This window comes from Grammomys surdaster, unplaced genomic scaffold (genome assembly GCF_004785775.1).
Source record: "Grammomys surdaster isolate TR1022 unplaced genomic scaffold, NIH_TR_1.0 223, whole genome shotgun sequence".
Classification (NCBI taxonomy): Eukaryota; Metazoa; Chordata; class Mammalia; order Rodentia; family Muridae; genus Grammomys; species Grammomys surdaster.
In genome coordinates, this window is record NW_021604668.1 from 2,247,560 (window position 1) to 2,268,577 (window position 21,018).

A 21,018-nucleotide genomic window follows, 5' to 3' on the forward strand; every position below is an offset into this window, starting at 1 on the left:
ACACACACACACACAAACACAAATTCATACACACTTGCACACACACATACACAAGCACACACAACACAAATTCACATATACACATACACACACTATCCACACACAACACAAATTCACATACATACACACATATACACACTCACACACAACACAAATTCACACACACATACACACACACACGCCACGCCACAGATCCTCACAACTTGCTCCTCTAACAATGAAGCCTCAATCTTTCTGTCCCACACATGGAACTCTGATATGATGGGAAGGACTGTTCATTTAACAAAGAAAATACCTATGGGAAAAGAGAGTAAGACAGGAAAGAGGTTGGTTTTTCTGTTTTTTGGTTTTTTTTAATATAATGAATAACAAGCTGACTTCTTCAGAGACTACGTTTCCATCGTCAGCCAGCTAGTTATGCTGACAGAAGAAATTTTCTGAGCAGCAATAAACTGTGGCTGTCATGGGATTTCTGGGCCTAAGCACACAGTGATGATGCCAATCTAAAGCTGAATCATATCAGGTGTCTTTGGACCTCTTTTTCACAGTTTATTTTGGGGATCTGAGGATAAGTGTCCACCTCTATTTCAAATGCTAGTACAGTAGCCACAAAGGGTCAAATTTTCCTACAACCCCTGTACTGCTCTCAGATACGGATGTGGCCTGCTGATGAGCAATCTGTTCCTACACTTGAATAAACCTGTCTATAAACAACTGAGATTTTGGGGGGACTCACCCCCTCCACAGCCGCAGGAATAATGAGAAATGACAAAGACCAGTCTGATCTGATAACCATCTAAAGAGATAAATGGAAACTTTCTTCACCTATGACCCATGTACAAAACATACCAGTTCAATCATAAAAGAATTTACTGTTCAAAAAGTATTTGTTTACCCAGACAGTATTTTTTTTCCTCTCCAAATGTCCCGAAAATCTAATTAGGATAAATCATAAGTACAAGGGGGCAGATCTGGGACAGGAATGAATGGCAGAGCTGAACTTGAACCTCCAGGTCACAGCTGTGAAGCATACACTAAGCAGGAATAAGAATTTCCTGTGCTGCTTATGTGTGTCAGGGAGAAACTATGGCAGGGTAGGGGAGTGAGGGGCAGGGTAGGGGAGTGAGGGGCAGGGTAGGGGAGTGAGAGGCAGGGTAGGAGAGTGAGGGGCAGGGTAGGGGAGTGAGAGGCAGGGTAGAAGAGTGAGGGGCAGGGTAGGGGAGTGAGAGGCAGGGTAGGAGAATGAGGGGCAGGGTAGGGGAGTGAGGGCAAGGTAGGGGAATGAGGGGCAGGGTAGGAGAATGAGGGGCAGGGTAGGGGAGTGAAAGGCAGGGTAGGAGAGTGAGGGGCAGGGTAGGGGAGTGAGGGCAGGGTAGGAGAGTGAGGGTGCAGGGTAGGAGAGTGAGGGGGCAGGGTAGGAGAGTGAGGGGGCAAGTTAGGGGAGTGAGGGGCAGGGTAGGGGAGTGAGGGGGCAGGGTAGAAGAGTGAGGGGCAGGGTAGAGGAGTGAGGGAACAGGAAGGGTAGCTTAGCAGGTAGGCATTGCTGTTATACAGGGTACTTAGGTAGCACAGGGACTTGAGTTTTGGAAGTCACTGCAGTAGAGTTGACATTGAATGCATGCGTGGAAGTAAAAAAGCAGAGACAAAGACTCAACTCTGAACACTTCTGAGTTTAGAGCTCAGGGTTTTAAAAGTATGTTTTGCTGTTATTCAGGCATGGACAACCTGAATGATCAGAGGCCTGAAGATTTGAAAAACGATGCTATGAAATGACAATTTGTTACAATTCCCAGGAGGAGGAGACATGTCACACCAAGGAGCTACAAGAGGCGGCTCCACAATCAGCAAGGCAGAGGACACAGACAAGAACCTTTTTCCGTGTTCCCACAGGCAGTAACAGTGAGCCAAGATTAAACAGGCTGAAGGATGGCTAGTCAAATAGCTTTACCTGACTCTGGGGAACAGGGTTATCCCCATTTGTCTGGTACCCTAGGCCTGCTGTCCTCAGGGCAGGTGGAAAGCCCAAGCCCAAAAGAGGAGACTGGACTGCAGAGTTTGCATTGATTGGTCCACATATGAAAAGGTCTTGGACAGGCAAATTCTTTACTAGCCCCTTGAACTGACTGGTCTTTAGAAGGGCATCTCCTCAGTGTCAAGCAAGGCCCCGAACTGCACAGCCCTTGGAACACAAAGCCCATACAGCTAGAGAAGAAACATACACAGTGTAGCCAGTAAGATGGCAGAGCCAATGGATGCTGTACCAGGAAGTGTGTGCAAAAGGCTGTTTTCAAAACAACAGGAGACACAGGGTCAAAGATGCTGACCTGTCCAGGTTCACCAGGACTGAAACTCAACCGCTCTATTTGGCAACATAGTAAGTAGGCTTGCAATCATCACAAGAAAGTTTTAAGTGGAGAAAGCCTCCTCTCAGACAGGAAAGACTTCATCTCCTCAAAGTGGTCCCATGCTAGCTACCCACCATATCCCATAGGGCATCCTGTGGAAGAACAGGGAAAGAAACAGACACCAAATTTGAATAACTTTACTGAATTAGACCAAAGGTAAAAACTCCCCAGCTATCCGATAGGATGTGGATATGTTCATGTGGATAACAGACACCAGGTCCCTTAGCAAAAAACAAAAAAAAAAACACAAAACACTACATTTTCTTTTCATACCTTCTGTATCCTGAGCTGAGCATTAGAAATCCTCAACAAGTCTTTTAGTGGCATAAATGTTACCTGCCTCTAATTGGAAGGCTATGGTTTTATGTATTGAAAGGTCAACAGACTGGAGCCTAGCCTCTTCACCCTTGTGAGCCAAGAGGTGACATACTGCAGCTGAGCTGGGCTTGGCTTTGAAAAAAATCGACTCTCAATCAGGTTCTTATCAGGAAAATCCATCGTACAAGTCCTGATGGATTCCTAGGCTATCTTTCTTGTTACTGTTAATTTCTCAAATTTCATTCACTCTCACTCTCCTCTCATCCATAGTTTAAAAAGAAAAAAAAAGTGTCAGGAAGAAGTTCATTCCGGATAACTTAATTTGGTTAATTTGGGCTTTTGTCTGAATTAGGTCTCTTTCCCTGAGACTATAAACCTTGACAACTAACTCAATCCTTTCAAATTATCTCTTTTGGGGGGAGTAAAAACTATTTCATAGAGAGTCAGACATTTGTTTCCTCAAACGAGGCAGCAAGCTCACACGGTGCCATCTCTCTTCCTGCTGTGGACATTGTGGACGACATTTTTTTAAAATTATAAAATCCCCTCTATTATTTTTTCCTCTTTAAAAATACATTTGTACAGAACAGATTTGTGTTTATACAGGGACATTAAGTGGTTCTCTGGGATCATTTTAAAGTCATTTAGAAAGGACGGCAAATTAGGGGACCTAATGTGGAATTGCGTAGGTAGAGCTTAACAGCTTTCAAATACCAAAAAGGTTATTAAAAGCACCACAGGGTGGAGTTTTTAGCTCATAAATGGAAAACAAGAATCAAAAAGACTTCAGAGGGCATTTCAGTTAGAAGTCATAAGAGTGAAAGAACATAAAGCTAAGAGAGTCGCAGAAGAATGGATTTTCCTTTTAAAATTACCAACAGTAATAGCCGTGATTTACCAGTCGCAAGTCTAAGACAGGCCAAGGACATCAGGGACACTTCATAGAAAAGGTAGGATGTGGGCTCCCCCTGGAGGGTTGGGCAGAACTTAACAGGGGGGAAAAAGGCAAAACAGGAAGCAGAGCAACGCTCTAGCAAGGAGGATAAGCAGTGTGGGCTAAAGACGGAAACAACAACAGAGATTTCCAGGTCAAAGTCAGAGTTATGATGAGACTATGAGCAGGAACCAGGGGAGGCTGTGCAACTCAAGTGAAAAAGGACAATGTCTCTGAGCATACTTTCTCTGACCATTCTTTATTCCAAGTGGGATAGTGCAAAGGCAATAATCTAAGAACATGCTACTGCTGCACAGAAGTTGGCTCATACCTCTAACACAGGACAGATATATATCTTCTCTCTCCAGAAGAAAATTGTGGTTTAGTAACTTTATTCTTTTATGCATGGTACTTATTATAGGAATAATAATACAGGTCCTGGGGTCTCCAGTAACTATTTGTACCAGTAAGTGACTGTGACCAAAAACTCCTCATGCCAAATGGAAGGAACTTACTATTGAATGTGACATTCTACAGTCCGTTCTCACCCCCGGGACCTGCCATTTGTATCCATAGTAATCAATGACAGAAGATTGGATGCCATCTGGAATTGATATTAAGGCTTGAATCTTTAAAATAACTGGCACTTTTTAAAAATTAGAGCAGGTTCAGGAGTTACTGAACACAAGGCTATCTCAACCACCAGCATTCTAACTTGCTATCTAGGGGAGGAGTGGGAGATCAAACTATGACTACCTACCTACAAGATTATTCACTACCCTCCTGCCTCCCTCCTTAATATGAGCATACCCAGGGATTTCTACACCTCTACTATGTGTAAAAGACGGGAAATGGTAGAAGAACACTATCAGAGAATAGCAGTCCTTCGGGGTTAATGTCAGTCACTATGGCTGTGCCTGATTAAAAAGCTATGTCACTCCTTCTTAGAGAGCTCCTTGGAATTTGGTAACATGTACCTTGACCTCTCTTAGATACATTTGACCACTACAAAGAACATATTAAATAAAGGGGACTCTGTGTCACCATAATTCAGTGCCATTGGAATCTACACTACTGCACGGCCCTCTGCCAATGGCGGTGAGAACAAACCCATACTCAGAGTCCTCTAACACCTCCAGAACGTGTGCTTATGACTCTCAGAAGGGGATGCTGGGATTATCCCCTAACTTCTGAGAACAAATCACAGCAGGTGTAAAAAGCTGAGGTAATAAAGCCAGACCAATGTAAATGCAACCCTTGGTCAGGTCACTTGACTTCTGTCCCTCGGTTTCCTCACTTATAGAATGGAAATTAGCAGTAGCTGTCTTAAAGAATCTTTCTGAGGTGAGACAAAAGCTGTAAGGCATTCTTTTATTGCAATGCCTGACATGAAATGTACGCTCGACATCCAACCTTCCTATCAGAAATGCACCATTAGTATAAAATTTTCCTTTACAAAAACACTAAATTAACTATTCAACAGTGTCACTTTTAGCTAATAAGAGAAAGTTACACTTGCTATGGTCAGAGGAGTGCATCTCCTGGAAGCGACAGTCTCTACCTGAGAAGTAAGGGCGATTCACTTGTCTTAAGAGTCAACAGTATGGGGCAGCATTCTGACACCTGAAGAACTCTATCTATAAGTGATTCAGCTGACATTTCAATCTGCAATTCCTTTCTGAAATAAGCTCTTCACTATTGCCAAGGATAAACAAGGCATGTCATAATCCCCATACCATGACTCAAGGAAGCCTCTGCTAATTAATTTTAACCATCCAGTGATTCACTCTCTTCAGGTGATAATGATTCACATGTTCTGATTTGCCAAACATGGCTTCAAGATTATTTTCAGAAATGTCTGTTGAGCTCCTTCTTAGCACAGTCACGACTTGGACAGTGCATAAGATGTGAGTTATTATTTCATTCCAACTCCAGCCCCATCATATGTTTATACCTAATTTAGATTATCTACTCATTTAGCAGTGAATTAGAGACATCGTGGTGCAACTGGTAGAATAAGCATGCCTAGGATCGGAATAGCAATGGAGCCATGTAGGAACCAGAATGAATCTTCAGTAGTGTGTCTGAACCTCTCTGAACTTGGAAATAGTATTCCTACCACTCAAACAAGGTGGGGATCTGCAGGCACAGAGCACAGTCCCAGGACATCTTCTCTAAGAGAGAACAGTCTACAGTGGTACCTAACAGCACCTACTCACAGGTCACAGATGCCAGCTCTCGCAGGAATGAGATGCACAAGCTCCAGCAAAAGCTTCACTCCCTTTTGCCACTCTTCCTCTCTTTCAAATTCACAGTACAGGTAGCTGCATTCATCCGAAGAAAACTGGTAGAAAACATAATTATCTTGGAAGTATAGATGTTGGTCCACTGTTCGAAGCAAACAAACAAACAAAAAACGTTGTGGTTTAGAGTCACATAAATCACATAATAAACTGAAAAGTCCAATGATTAAGGAGAAACCATAGACAAGACTGTACTCTTACATCTGAACTTTATTCATGCTTAAATGCTCCATCAAAATGAAAGGATGCACTGGCTGGTCAATCTCACTGGTTGGACTTTGATATATTTCACATATATACTAGGTTTTCTGCTTCACAGACAAGTGATGGTCAAATCAATATCGCTTCAAAGAGGGTGGCAGGCAATGCTCACAAACACAGCATGATAGCAAGTTTTAGTTAGCAAGATTAGTGGCTATCAACCGGGGGTGATTTTGGTCCTAGAGACACTTTTGGTAGTCATAATAAAAGGATGTGCTACTGGCATTGAGAAGGAAAAAGAACAGTTATTGCCAAAGTATATGTACAGGACAGTCCCCCCAACAACAAAGAATTGTCTAACTCAAAATGTCCATACTGTCAATGTTGGGAAATCCTGTTCTAAAAGAATAAAAAACTAGAGATGCTTTCAAAAGGCATTTACACAAAATGTGTGGCTAACCATAAACCCAATACTAGCCAGTGGGCCAATAAAAGCTCTCCTCAAAAATGGTTAATCGACTTCCTAAATAAGAGTATTAGGTGCTAGGTATTAGTAACTAAGATGATTATAAACAAATCCCCCCTATATCAATCTTTCACAACAATATCAGGAATTGACTTCAATATTTATCATCTATGGAAACCAGCGCTTCTGAGTACCAGCTAGAACCTGAGATACCGAGATAAACAAACCCAGACAGTTTCGTTTCTGCTCCTTCAATTCCCTGAGTTCAACTGAGAAGAGAGAGATCCTCATCTATCTTACCACCTACTTAAACATCATTTTCTGGCCCATTTGAACAGCTAATATTCACAGCTCACATATCTACATGTTCACGATTGTTTAATTAAGATGGCGTACACATACCACTCGTAAATCAGTTCCTGATGATTACATACATCATGATAAATCATTCATTTGAAGCTACAAAAGATATCAATGGCAAAAAAGTTTGTGAGCTGCCCCAGTGTAGGGAAATGCCAGGGAGGGAAGATGGGGGTGGGTGGGTCAGGGAGCACCCTCACAGAGGCAGGGGAAGGGAGATGGGATAGGGGGTTCCCAAAGGAGAGACTTGGAAAGGGGAAACCAATTGAAATGTAAATTTAAAAATATCCAAAAAAAAAGTCTATGAGCAAAGTAGATAGGGAGGGGGGCAGAGACTTTTACCGGTGTAAGTCTGTGATCAACAAGTACCTAATCATTTCCACAGAAGGTGTGGGCAAAGTAAATGAATCAAAAATGATCTGCCATTCTTACTTAGAAAATAATTGTGTAAAAATCTGCCTTCAAAAACAATTTCCACCCAGATTCTGACATCCTCCGGCATGTCAAGTATGGTCTGGTCTAACAGTTTAACAATACAGTAGCTGTGTCTTCAAAGTAAGGAACACTAACCTGATGACATAATCCCCATATCCAGTAGGAGCTGCCAGACCCCAATGGCCATAGATCTACACTGGACAAAAGGACAGTGTTCCAGGAGCCAATCAACCAGCTCTGACCCCACGCAGCTTCTCCTGGAACAAAGCAAAGCCACAAGCAATGAGAAATTTCAAAAACACATTAATGTTTGACATCATTCTTTTCATGAGCTCTCTTTCTGAAGTAAGCAAGCCAAGAAAAAAAAATGGCTTTGCCTCTTCCTCATCTTCAGGTTAATGCTAATATGATAAAAATTCAGATATATGATTCTTTTAAATGAGAAGGTAGGTGGCAAAAGAACCGGCAATTAGACCAAACAGTCAATACGAACTTCTAATTCTATAGGACACCTTTCATGTTAAGGATCACAGTGTTAATTAACTAATTTCTCAGTGCTTCTTGCAATTAGCCAGCATCTTTGGGCTTTGAAAGCACTTTAGTTCATGGATTAAAGACTGTCATTTAGTTTTCACATTCTCAAAACACTGAGGCTCTGCAGCCTTTTCTGCATGTCTGATATCACCTGGAACACAGAAGTGTGCATACATTTGCTCAACAAACCAAACCTCCACATTGCACCAGGTAGCTTAGATAGTAGTAGCCATGCCTGTCTGAGCACAGGTGGTCATGAGGAAGTCCCCTAGTCCGAGTCTTTCAATAGCACTGTGGTTTCAATAGCGGTTTCAGGGACCAAGAACAAGGATGCGGTCAGGTGTAGCTTTTGATACACCAAAGCTACCTGGAAACTTAGATACCCACCCCATCAAACCCCTTAGGTGTTGCTGGTGACCACAAAGCCCAGACCCTTCTAACTTTCCTTTCTCATTAGGAAGGATTTACTCTATTTGAGATACAGGCTTGAAACAAATATGCTAAAGCACAGAATTGCTATGACAACCTTAACAGAAAACTGGGTACCATTCCCCAACACGTTATTGATTTCATTGTATCTGGTTCCTTTCTGCCCCTCACTAAACCTCATCATTATATTTTAAATTGCTCTTACCATCCATCCGACCAGGAAAACCATTAGGGACAAAGAGAAACTCTGTCCTTAATATCTCTAAAGCAAATAAAATGAGATGAGCTGCTATGCATTTAATTTCTAATCCCCTGACTTGTTGACCAGATCTACAACAATTCAGTTAAAAGCCTAAATCTACAGGGCAGAGATGGGTGGAAAGGATAAAAGCTGAAGTTATTGGAGCATCACGATCTAAATACTGCCAGCAGCTCTTAGCCATGTATTTTAAGTCTTACACTCCATCCAGAAGCTTTGGTGGTATATGCAGATCTAACCAGAGCCGTGATGCCAGGTGGTAGCTCTCTCATACAGAGATGTGAGCTACAGATCCATGTGGTCCTGAGTCCATATGGAGGTCATGAGCTACAAACCCATGTGAACCCATGGACAGCTGCATTTTACTCATCTCTGGGATGGAATTTTTGGTTATTCTCAACCTCTTCCTCTCTTCCCATAAACACAGACACTAAACTTTAAAACATAAACGGTGTAGTGGGGATGCTCAGTGATTCGTGTATCTAAAAGGAAATAAGGTCTCGGGAACTAACATGCGCTTCCTATAGTACAAATTGAATAGAAACTTTTCAAAGCTTTTATTGTGGATTTTCAGCTAGCATATGGGAACACGTCACCTGCATTTACTACCAGACAAATTTAAGTGATCCATCCTAAACAACCATATTTGTAACTTATTTTAATCCTAGAACATTAATCAGTCCTTGGACTATAATGGAGAAGACAAACAAATACACTCCCTCCTAACTCTGCTCCTATAAAAACCTAAATACGCTCTAAATTGGGTAGCTCATTTTTCCATGGACCTGATTAGATCTCCATTTCAATTATTGCCCACAGAGATTGCAAACAAATTAAAACAAACAAACAAACACTCTAAGAACAAAGCTAGACTTTAGCGTAGCCTTCTGTAACTAACATGGATTCTCTGAGCTTGCTTACAACTATACATGAAGACTTACATACACAATGCTAATTTTAAAGAGTCAGATGTCACCGGACACAGTGTTGTTTCCTTTTGTTTTTAGTTTCAAGCTCTGCATGTCTGTATGCGGAGGTTTGAATGCAAAATGTCCCCTGTAGGCTCATGTATTTGAACACTTGGTCCCTGGAATGGTACTGTTTATAAGGTGACAGATATTGCTGACCACTGGTTCTCAATCTTCCTAATGCTATGGCCCTTTAATATATAGTCCCTCACATTGTGGTGACCCCCCCCAACTGTAAGATTATTTTGTTGCTGCTTCATAACTATAATTTGCTACTGATATGAATTGTAACGTAAATATCTGGTATGCAGACCCTGCTTTAGAAGGTGCAGCCTTGTTAGAGGAGGCACATCGCTGAGTCTGAGCTTGAAGACTGCATCCTCGAGCCTTACTTCCAGTTCGCTCTCTCTGATTCATCCTTGTGGTTAAGATGTCATCTCTCAGCTTCCTGTTCATTCACCTGCTGCTATCCATCTCCTGACATGATGGGTACCATAAGCCAAAATGGACTCTTCCTGAAGTTGGCTGTTAGACTACTGAGCTCACAGCAGCTGTGATTATATACTCAAGTTCTTAACTCCTGGTGATGAAGAGGGCAGGGTTCATAGGACCCTAAACCTTCCTGGGTGTTTATAATCTGCTAAAAGTTGTTAAGAAAAGGACAGTCATTTCTTTCAGTGTCATAAGGAACTGGTAAGGTACCAATGCGCCTGAAAACAAAATCCCAGCTACACTCATGTAACCTTGCCACCCCCTCCCTGACAAAAAGACATGACAATAGAAGAGAGGCTAGTGGGAAACAGGAAGGGGGCAACATGAGTGGGACTATAAGGAGATAGCGGCAGAGGTGGAGATAATTATGACTTAAACTCACTGTGTACAAGTATGAATCCCATTATTATGTATAAATGATCTATGCTAATAAAACGTTAAAACATTTTATTTGCAGAAAACAGTTACTGTTAAAGGCATGAAGGAACTTTCTAGAACATAAGCCCCCTTTGTATCTTAACAATAGTTACACAGGCAATGACTGCATAAGTATATAGTAAATAAAACTTTATTAGGCTATACTTGTGCATTTTTTGTGTATAAATTGTACCTCAGACAAGAGCCTTCTTACCCTCCAAATATCTGGGAACCACTACTCCCAGGATCCAGGCCATCATGAAATGTTTCTAATGTAAACATTTGTTTCCTGTGGCCAATGAAAACAACAGGAATAGTAAACTGATTTTTTTTTTACAAGTTAAATTTCTATAACTTAAAGGAACATCCATTATTGGTAGAATATGTCCTCCTTTTCATGATATCTGAGTTCTGTCCCAATTTTGTTATTTCAATGTTGTCTCCTTAAGAAAAGCAACAATAAATAATATCTCCTTTCTTCTTGGTTTTATTTTTATAATTTTCTTTTGGTATCATTCAGTGTTAGTCTACCTTCCTTTGTTTTGTCTTGCTTTAATAATCCACAAGAGTGAAACACATGCTTCCAATGACCTCACAGCTGGTCCAGCCATTTATTAAGACTGGCCATAAACTATTTGTTTCTCCAATACAGCTCTGCCTTTATTTTTACTGGCTCGGGAAGTCAGATTGCCTACTCTCATTTCACAGTGCAGTGTGGGATGCAGCGCCTTCTTACCTGGAGGATTTGAACAGTTCTCTCTGCCTATGAACCTTTCCAGCAACTTGACAATATCTCTAATGTGGAGAGACCTATATTTCTTGAAGTCCCCAGTGTAGCATGCACCCATCTCTCAGGAGAATGAGAGAAAGGGGTAAGGGGTAGAGAGATCATGTAGCTAGGAGTTTCAGATTCTTTTAGACCCAGAAGCCTAAGCATGACCATAATCAAGCACCCTTAGAATCCTCAGCAAAGAGAACACATCTGTCCCTCTGATTGCTAATACCGAGACAGCCTGCTACTCTATGCTCAAGGTTACAATTGTAACACAGGCTGGTTTTTGACAAGGTGTTAAGAAATTGTGTTACCTGTAAAACCCCTTGAGATTCACTCTGTCCTTTACCAGGTCAGCTGCTTGAACGATAATAATATTCCTTAATGCTCTTCCTGCACAAGAAGAATTCTCTCCATAAATCTAAGAGAAAAGACAAACAATCACCGTGAATGTAGACCAATAATGTGACAGTCTGTGAACTCCCAATAGCATGCTATATATAAGTATCATGACCAATTCCCTGAGCTTCAGACACATTTTAGCCTATGAAGCTACTGGCCTATAATTACCTTACTTTATTTTAGCTGATGGTCTACTTAGGCTATTAGACTATAATAGCTTTTCCAAATGTAAAGTACTCTTCTTAACTATAATCATAATATTCTTTTAAAACACAAAGATTTCTGTGTAAAATATCCATTATCTTAAATATAGTGTTCCAATCACTACAGGAAACTGAAGAATTGTGTGATCCATTTATATTAATCACAAACAAATCTACCAGTCTGGCCATATTGGTAATTCATGCATATAAAAGATACTTCCACACTTAGTGAATAACTTAAAGATGGTGCAATGTCACAGCAAGCTACTTTGCCCTGAAGCTTCATGTAACCTCAGAGTTCACAGCTAATTCCAAATGTTCTGATTTGATCTACAGTACTTCACAATTCCATCTTTCAGAAAGAGATTTCATTTAACTTTTTTCCTTAATCTTCTCATCCCTCCACTGTCATCTTTGGTCCCTGAAGATGAATGTAAGAACCTCTAGTGAGGTCTAAGCCCTATTTTAAAATAACTCCCTTTCTCCAATTGCACCATCCTCTATAGCACAAGGCTATTTCACCAACCAAGGAGGTGAAATGCAATGAGCAAAAGGTAAATACTCATGGATTTGTTGTATGTTGCTAAATGCTTATAGCTTTCCATTTGTTCTCTTTTTGCATACTGTGAAATGTATTTATTTTACATGTATGAGTACTTTTGACTGAATGTATTTACATATATATGTGTGTCATATGGTGCCTCTGAAACTCAGAAGGTACTAGATTCCCTGTAACTGAAGTTACAGATGGTTGTGAGAGACTGTGTGGATGCCGGGAATCGAACCTGTGTCTTTTGGAAGAGTAGCCAATGCTCTTAACTGCTGAGCCACCTCTTGGCCCCATTTGTTTCTTGTTTAATTCCTTTTTCTTTTTTTTCTGGCTGTGCTGGGTTTGATCTCAGAGCCTTGTGCACACAATGCAAATATTCTGCAACTGCATTATACCTCTGCCCCTCTTAGTAAACGATTTCTTCATCTAGAAATATTTTATACTGTCTCTTAAAGCAATCAAATTGATAATATATTTGTTATGACTTGATAGGAAATAAATGCTCATACTTAATTCTCCCAATATCATCACATGAACACAATTTGATGAGAAAGTGAAAATAGCCGGAAATGATGCCTTGTTAGCAAGTTTTTAAAAATCAAGTCTTGAGTAGCAGACATGACAGAAAGTTACTGAGGCAGAGGCATGAGTCAGCTGATGCTTAACTTGTCCTGACACCTACAAGGTTCACTCAATAAGTATAAAGCATTTAATAAGCAGCTGACAAATACAGATTCTATTCCAGGTGCATAACATAGTGCAGAAAAAGGCAGACAATTTCCATCTCCTGTTCTGAAGAATGGGGACGTATGTCTGTAATTCTTTAATACAACACAGTAAACACAAATTCATCTCATCAGTGAACTAACTCATAACGGACAATGTCCTTAGACTTAACTATGCATGCCTCTAGTGTTTATTATATACAATGTACACTACTTATAAACTCTTGTGTTACCATCAATACAAAAAGTAAAGGATACACATTTACTGTTACCTTGATATTACAAGGCATGTGGAAAATAGTTACTTCTTATCTCCTGAGTATCATGAATCATGGCAATGATCAGGGAATTTCAACTTCTTCAGTGGTCTTCCCTGAGGGGTTGATGCTGTGATGAGTGCATTATCTCTGCCAAACTCCAGGTTAGGGCATCTCTAACACAAGCATTCTCCAATAACATTTGTGAACCACCATTACAGAAAGTATAGAAGGGTAGAGAAACTAATTTCATACCTGAGAAGGACTATGTTCAAGGTATGGATTGGAAATTCTTCTTGAAAGAGTCTATTTTAAAAGAAAAGGAAAAGGAAGAGAAATTAAACTCAAACAGATACTGTGAACCTAATAATAATTAACAAAATAAAACAAAGCACATGCAAGTGTCAGGCCTAGCAAGTATCCACACTAAAGATGAGTTTAATAAACTTCCAGTGTCTTCTAAGATCATCTGGTTAACCTTTACACCAATCAGGCAGGACATTCTGCTTGACTAGCTCCTGCCCCAGAGAGGTCATCAGCTGCAGTGATGGAGACAGCTGTGTCTTCAGAACCCTCCCTTCACTCCTGATGAGGCTGGGATTCATTTCTCTTGATCCACCCCCATTCAAGCCTCGTTGGCTTCTACCTCAGATGCTACTCCAGCCTCTCAGTGGATCTTCCTGCCCTTCAGTTTCCCCCTCTGAACCATCCTACAACCTTCAACAGACAAATCTCCCCAAACCATGTCCTTCCACTTAAAGTGAGTCACTGGTAGCTTACAGGAGCTATCTCAAGACCCTCAGTTCCACAGTCTACCTCTTACAAAGTCTTGTGTTCTCTCTCTTCAGTACAACAGGAATTTCCTCACTGGGAAATTAAGTGCCCCTGGGTCTTCAAGAGGATATTATAGGTTATGCTCACAAAGTAATGTACACATACATGAAACTGACAAAAATAAAGAATTTGGAAGAGCTAAGTGTCAGAATGTTAGAGAGGGATCAGTCCACAGAGTCCTTGTCTTGCAAGCATGTGGGCCTGAGTTTGATCCCCATGACCCATGTTGGTTTTTAAAGTGGGTATGGTAGCATACAGTTGTAGTCTCAACTATGTAGGTAAAGGCAGGTGGATCCTTGAGACGCACTGAAAAGCCAGTTTAGCTTGAAAGCTGGAGGCCAGTGAGAGACCATATCTCAAAATTAAAAGTGGTTAGCCCCTGAGAATGATGCCAAGGCTGCCTTCTGATCTCCACGTACATATGCACACATATGCATATGGACACACAAAAGTATATCCACCCATGAACATACACACACACATACATCAGAGCAACCTGCCACTCACATACCTATTCATACCATTTTCTGTTCAAATCTACTCTCTTCCACAATGGACCCACAGGACCTCAAAGCCCAGGTTTGCACTCCTCTCACATTAACTGCTAACCAAGCCTGACTTTGCTTAGCTTCTAAGATCAGATGAGGTCCTATGTGTTCAGAGTAATAAGGTGGTATACCAGATGGTTATTTCCCAAGTGAAGCCCCGCCAATGGGAATGGGGGTTGATACTCTTTGAAGATTTTTGTTTAGCTGCTGCTCATGCTACAGAACTTGGGGTACACTGCATGCCAGCACATCGGGGACCCCTGCTGGCACTTTGTGGCACTTTGGTCTGATGGCATGATGTTACATAAAGATGTTTATTTTTCCATTCATTTATTTAGCTCTTTGTAGATCAACTAAGTATTTGCTGTATGGTTTGAATTGCAGGAGCTAATTTTCCGTACCTAACAATCTAGGAAGCAGCAACATCCCCCACAGATGCTTAGGCACAATGGAAGATGATTAGCACATTCTACTGCGGTTCAAGGGGAACAGAGAAACTAACATTTAGTGAGCTCCCAACCCATGTTTAAAAGCGCTTTACACCTGGACTCTAAGAATTGATGCTTTAGAGAGCCCAGTTTTTAGCCTGCCGCCTCCATTTCTTAAAATAACCTGCGGTATTTACCAAACATACCCTGCCAAGGACTGCTGTGTGGTACATGAACCTTGTACCAAATTTTAACCTAAAAAGAAATTCTTGTTCCGACTCTTTTGTATTTTAGACAGCCCCCACACTAATTATCTTTTGATTAAACAAATATAAGCATTGACTCTTTATCCAGAAACGATAATAAACTTTGTTAAAGATCTGCAAGTTGCTTGAAAAAAGAAAATATTAAAAGCTAACCTATTTTTTTGATGCCTACCATACTGGCCTTGTCTTTGCATAGTTCCCATGAACTCTCTCAGATCTCTGTTATCTGAGCCTATACGGAATCTTCAACTATTGAAATATCAAATAATTTTAAACTTACATATACACCAGATTTTTCCTGTGAAGATGGGTTGTCATGGTAAGTTACTTTTTATATCCTGAACAAGAACTTAACAACAACAATAACAAATAACATTGTGGCAGACTAAATCTGACAATCTTCATGTATTCATTGAATTGTTTCAACCAGTTAAAACAAACAAACAAACAAAACCAACTTCTTCACACGAAAGCTTTCCTTAGGTTAAAAAAGAAATAGTTCTAAAAAACTGGACAGGAATATTTTCACAAAGGAAACAAACGACTTTTGCATTTCTCTCCACTGCCATCCTAAACCAGGCAGCCTCCAAGATTACAGTCACACAATCCAGCTAAATAGAACCACTCCACTATGGCCCCTTTCTAAAGACAAGTAAGGGAGGCAGGGAAAGTGACGGGACTCCTCAATGCTGTAAAGAGAAGGGTGTTAGACAAGCTGCCAGTCCCTGGGGAATGACAAGAGACATAATAAGACCTTCTCTTTCACAGAACACAATCCTATTGTCAGAACCTCCTGTGAAGCCTCTTAACTAGGCCCAGGGGAGTTTTCTTTCATTAACACTTAGGATAGCAGCTCACCGAGCTAGGGGAAGCCACAGAGCTCTCTGTGGATCTCACTGAAGTACTGACTCTTAAACATAAAATGACTTTTCTAAACTCTCCTGTAGAGACTACTTCATGTTAGGGATCAGTGTTGATCAGAAGTAACAAGTTACAAAGGCAAAGTAAAGAGAACATAGGGATTATTACCCCGCACCACCTTGTGTTTAACAGGTCTAGGAGAGACCTGCTTCTTCACTGTATGAGAGAACCACCATACAGTTAGTCTCCAAAGGGCAGCTCAGCATCTACAAGAGCACCCTTGAGAAGGATGCTCCCTCCATTTTAACATTTTGTCCCTGGTCTATAACCTAGTTGTTTTCATCTACCCTATAATGCCCTGGTTTGACTACTTCACCCAGTGTTTGGGACTGCGTCTCCTCACCTACAGCCCCTTTCCCTCTACTTATTTCACATTACAGAGCACCTATGCTCCTTCTGAGACACTGAGAAAACTAGAAACAAGAAAACAAAGACCCTTCCCTGATTTACACAACCCCTTTCCCAGAAGACACAAGCTATAAACTTTAAACATGTGGTGAATTCTCCCTCTTGGTCCTAATTTTCCCATCAGTTTGCTGTATCACCTTGGGTGGCCAATCTATCAATGCTAGATGTCTTCTCATGTGGGTTTGGGGTAGAGGTTGTGACACGGTTAGCCTATGGAAGCCTCAGACTCATGATTCTGCTGCCTTGGCCTCCAAATGCTAGGATTATAGGAGTGTACCACCCAAGTGTCCTCTCTTTGAAAGGCTCCCCCATTATTATCTCATGAACACAGAAAACAGAAAGGGTTATAGTTCCTTCCCCTGCTTCTTCCCAACTGCCAGGAATTACTTACTGTGGGTGCACTGATTCAGAAAGACATATGCATCCACAGATCGACTAATAACATGAATGAAAAATGCACTTTAATCCAAAAATTTCTCCTCCTCTCTTTTTTAATGAACCATGTTCATTAAATGAACCCAGAGAGATCTAATATTTTAAACATGAGTTAGAGACCTGCAGTCCTTTATTGTACACAAAAGGACACCAAGAAAAGGAGAGATGTTATAACTCAAGAAGACAACTGTCTGTCAGCCGTCTGTTACTCATTTCCTTTTAGGTGGGTGTCCACGAGAATTAAGTTATAATTGTCTAAGAGCCAAGCCTGAGACTCACTGCAGTTGATAAAAATATCTTAGTCGAGATGTAGATCTCATCTCTCCTCATCTCTTGCAGGAGATGTCTCGACACTATCCTCAGATTCTGTTTAGGTTGCCAAGGAAAGAAGTTTCCTAAGGAGGAAAACTCGAATTCTTCAAATACCATGGAAGTACAACCTGCCCTGTCGCTACAGTGAACCAAAGGGAAGACTGACTGATGACATAGCCACTGACTAGTTCCTCATTTGGAGCAACCAAGCAGAAAGTGAAAAATGGAACCATGGAATAAACACACGTGAACATCTCACCAAGCTAGGAACCCAGAAAGCTTCACAGTCAACTAGTGGATGCATAAAAGAACTCATAGACAAAAACAATAAAGCATGCCACTTTCTGGCACCTTCTATGACTGTGAGTCCTTCTTATGACCAAGGATAAATGGGTTTATCAACCAACTCCTGGTCAAGATCTAAAGGAGAGAATCCCACCATCTGTAGATTTGCAGATTACATAATCATAGAAACGTCGGTACAATGAGAACAGCTCACAGGGGCAGGTTGCTAAAGTAGGCAGGGAGTAACTGCTCCTTCTGCTCCTTCTAGCTGCAGCTAGGGCCCACACTACACCCTGGGGCTCCTAGGCATATGCCCGACACAACAGCTAGTCACCCTCAAAACAGGTCACTTCTGATAACATCTTCTCAAACAGTGCCACCACACCTATGTCAATGACATTCTCAAAATTAATTTTTTCCATTGCCCTGTCATGTGTTAGGAAAGGAGGGCTGATAAGAAGCCTCAATAGGTAAAGTACTTGCCACATGGAGATTAAAATAAGAACCAATTCAAAGCTGCCCGACACAGACATGGGGGTGGAGAGGAGAGGGGGGAGGGGAGAGACAGAGAGACAGAAAATTGAAAGGGCTGGGAGCTGGCTCAGTTGGTAAAGCTTTGCAATACAAGCACAAGGAACTGAGTCTGGCTCCAGCACCCATGTAATCAAGCTGGGCATGGTGGTGCAAGCCTGTAATCATAGCATTGGGGAAGCAGAGACAAGCAGGTCCTAGGGGCTGGCTGGCTGGTGGGCTAGCCTAGCCTAATCAGAGCACTTCCACTCTCGATTAGAGATCTGATAAAAGGTGGATGACTCCTGAAGAATGATACCCAAGGGTCCTCTCTGGCCTCCTGGTGTGCACTAGTAACACCATGCACAATGCACATGCATCTGTACACACACACACACACACACACACACAGTTCCCTCTTAGCCTCAAGCACCTCTTTATATTGGCATCCCTCATTCCTATTTGTGCGAGTAAGAGGACTGAGAGTCAGAGAATGAAGTGTTTTCCTACAAATCCCAGAGAAATAAAGTGTTAGCCACAGCAGAGACCAAAGCCAACCTCATCTCTCATGTCTGAGGAAAAGTAACAAAGTGTCTGCTACAGGCCAATATTTTACAAACGTCAAGTAACAATCTTTGAAAAACTCTGTGGTAAGTAGTATCAATTCTGTTCTGTAGATGACAAAATCAGACTAAAAAGAAGTTAAGAAACCCCCACATTTGCAACCCAAATCCATCTTTAGTGGCTACTCCATATATATATATATATATATATATATATATATATATATACACACATTTTAACATACAATATGTCGATTTAAGTAATGTGGCAGATTCATATCCTAATGATTCTTCTAGAGATGTAAACACATCTCAGTGAGTGTACCAAAAGACAGGAAAAAAAAAAAAAATGGTTCCACCCAAGTCCATCTTTGGGGCTGCTTACAGTAGTGTGGGCAGCTTACTGGCAACTTCACACCAGACTCTCCTCCACTACAGCTGCTAACTACTTAAATAGCCTCAGGGAGAGCCACAAGAAGTCCACTAAGGAGTTGAGAGAAGAGAAAGTAGAGCATTTGCATGCAGGTCCTGGGCTCACTCTCCAGCACTGTGTGTGTATGGAGGAGGGGTGGGTGTGCAACTAAAACCTGCTAGATCTGGTGGTTTCCAGGCCTGGATGGCATAGAAGTTCTTGGGGGAAATTAAGGAGAAAATACCATAGTCCCATGCCAAGCATACTGAATTAGAATCTCAAGATCTGAGTTGTTTTCCCCCAATCCCCAGTTAGTTCTAATGTCTAGTCAGGTTTGAATTAAACTGTAAAAAAATGAGTGAGTTCATGCTAGAGAGACAGCTCAATGGTTCAAAGCATTTACTGCTCTTCCAGAGAATACCAGTTTAGTTCCCAGTACTCAGCTGTAACTCCAACTCCAGGGGCTCTGACGCCCTCTTCTGGATGCAACAAGAGCCTGCAATTGCATGCACACATTCCCATACACATAATTTAAGATAATAAAATAAAATAAAATAAAATAAAACAAAATAAAATAAAATGTGACTTCACGACTATTTGAAACTTTGCCTCCATCAGACATCCTGCTGAAGAAAGGAGGCAAGCCACTTCGCCAACAGCACTGAGATCTGAACATAGCTTCACAACAGCTAGTTATCAGGAGCACCTGCTCACATGGTATGTGCTTTCTGTAAACTAGACACAGCCCCAGGCAGTCTCCTCATGTCTGCAGAGAGCTGTACCCTCTTAATGGCATAAGCTTCATTTTGACCTCCCATTACCAAAGGGCTCCCTTCGAGTACAAACATGTTTCCCCACGTAAACTCTAAAGCTGAAAAGTGAAATGAGTCTTAGTAAGGATTACAAGTAGTTCACAATCTTGTCTGCCTAAGATAATCATCGAAGACTGCATTAGATACAAGAGACAAACCCCAAAGCTTTAGCGGTTTAAATTTATTCGGTCCTTGGGGAAAAAAATACCTTTATTTTTGGCTGTGTTTACAAACAAGAGAATAGTTGTGCCCTCCAGGCTATGCTTCCCTAGTTCATGTGATCACAGAAAACCAAAATTTAAAGAACAAGTAGGAAAAAGTTACGGAGAAGTTTAAGCAAGCTTACCCCATCTGTCACTGGATTCTCTACCCTTACATAAGCACATGTGGTCACACCAGCGCAGACCCTGTCGACAGCAGCCAGCATGACTGAGCTTCATAAATTGCTCAAATGCAGAGCCCTTGGAGCAGCAGAATGAATTGTGGAAATGCCAAACTGTAAGTTACATCCAGGAATCTACAGTGACGCCAATAAAAGATAATCCAATAATCAAGCGAGTATGGGTAGACAGGACACACCTTCCTCCCAGAACAATTCCAATGGCTGAATGTAATCATAGAAGCCAGAAAAAGTGGTCCTGAGTCAAATTCCACGGTGGCCGAGCTCCAGCCAATACCTATGAGTGAATGCTAACGTGAGTGGAAACTGTAATAGACACAGGATCCACGCCATCATAGACAAACATCTCCCCATGAGACAATAAGCATGTGGGGAAACAGTTTGCAGTGGATCTTGGGAGATGCACCTTAACCACGTGATAAAAATCCATAACAGATCAGGTGACAAGATGATA

At 41.3% G+C, this 21,018-nt stretch overlaps 1 protein-coding gene across 1 annotated transcript in view; it reads right to left on the minus strand.

Annotated features, from left to right (window-relative positions):
- LOC114625826 (rap guanine nucleotide exchange factor 5-like) overlaps positions 1–20,591 on the minus strand; it is a 32,509-nt gene extending 11,918 nt beyond the window's left edge. Inside the window, exons 1-4 of the mRNA XM_028773181.1 lie at positions 20,511–20,591; positions 11,608–11,714; positions 7,558–7,679; positions 5,877–6,045 (exon numbers count right to left, since the gene is read on the minus strand). Coding sequence (XP_028629014.1) covers positions 5,877–6,045; positions 7,558–7,679; positions 11,608–11,714; positions 20,511–20,591 — 479 coding nt within the window. The remainder of the gene's footprint in view (positions 1–5,876; positions 6,046–7,557; positions 7,680–11,607; positions 11,715–20,510) is intronic.
- Between the last annotated feature and the right edge of the window lie 427 nt (positions 20,592–21,018).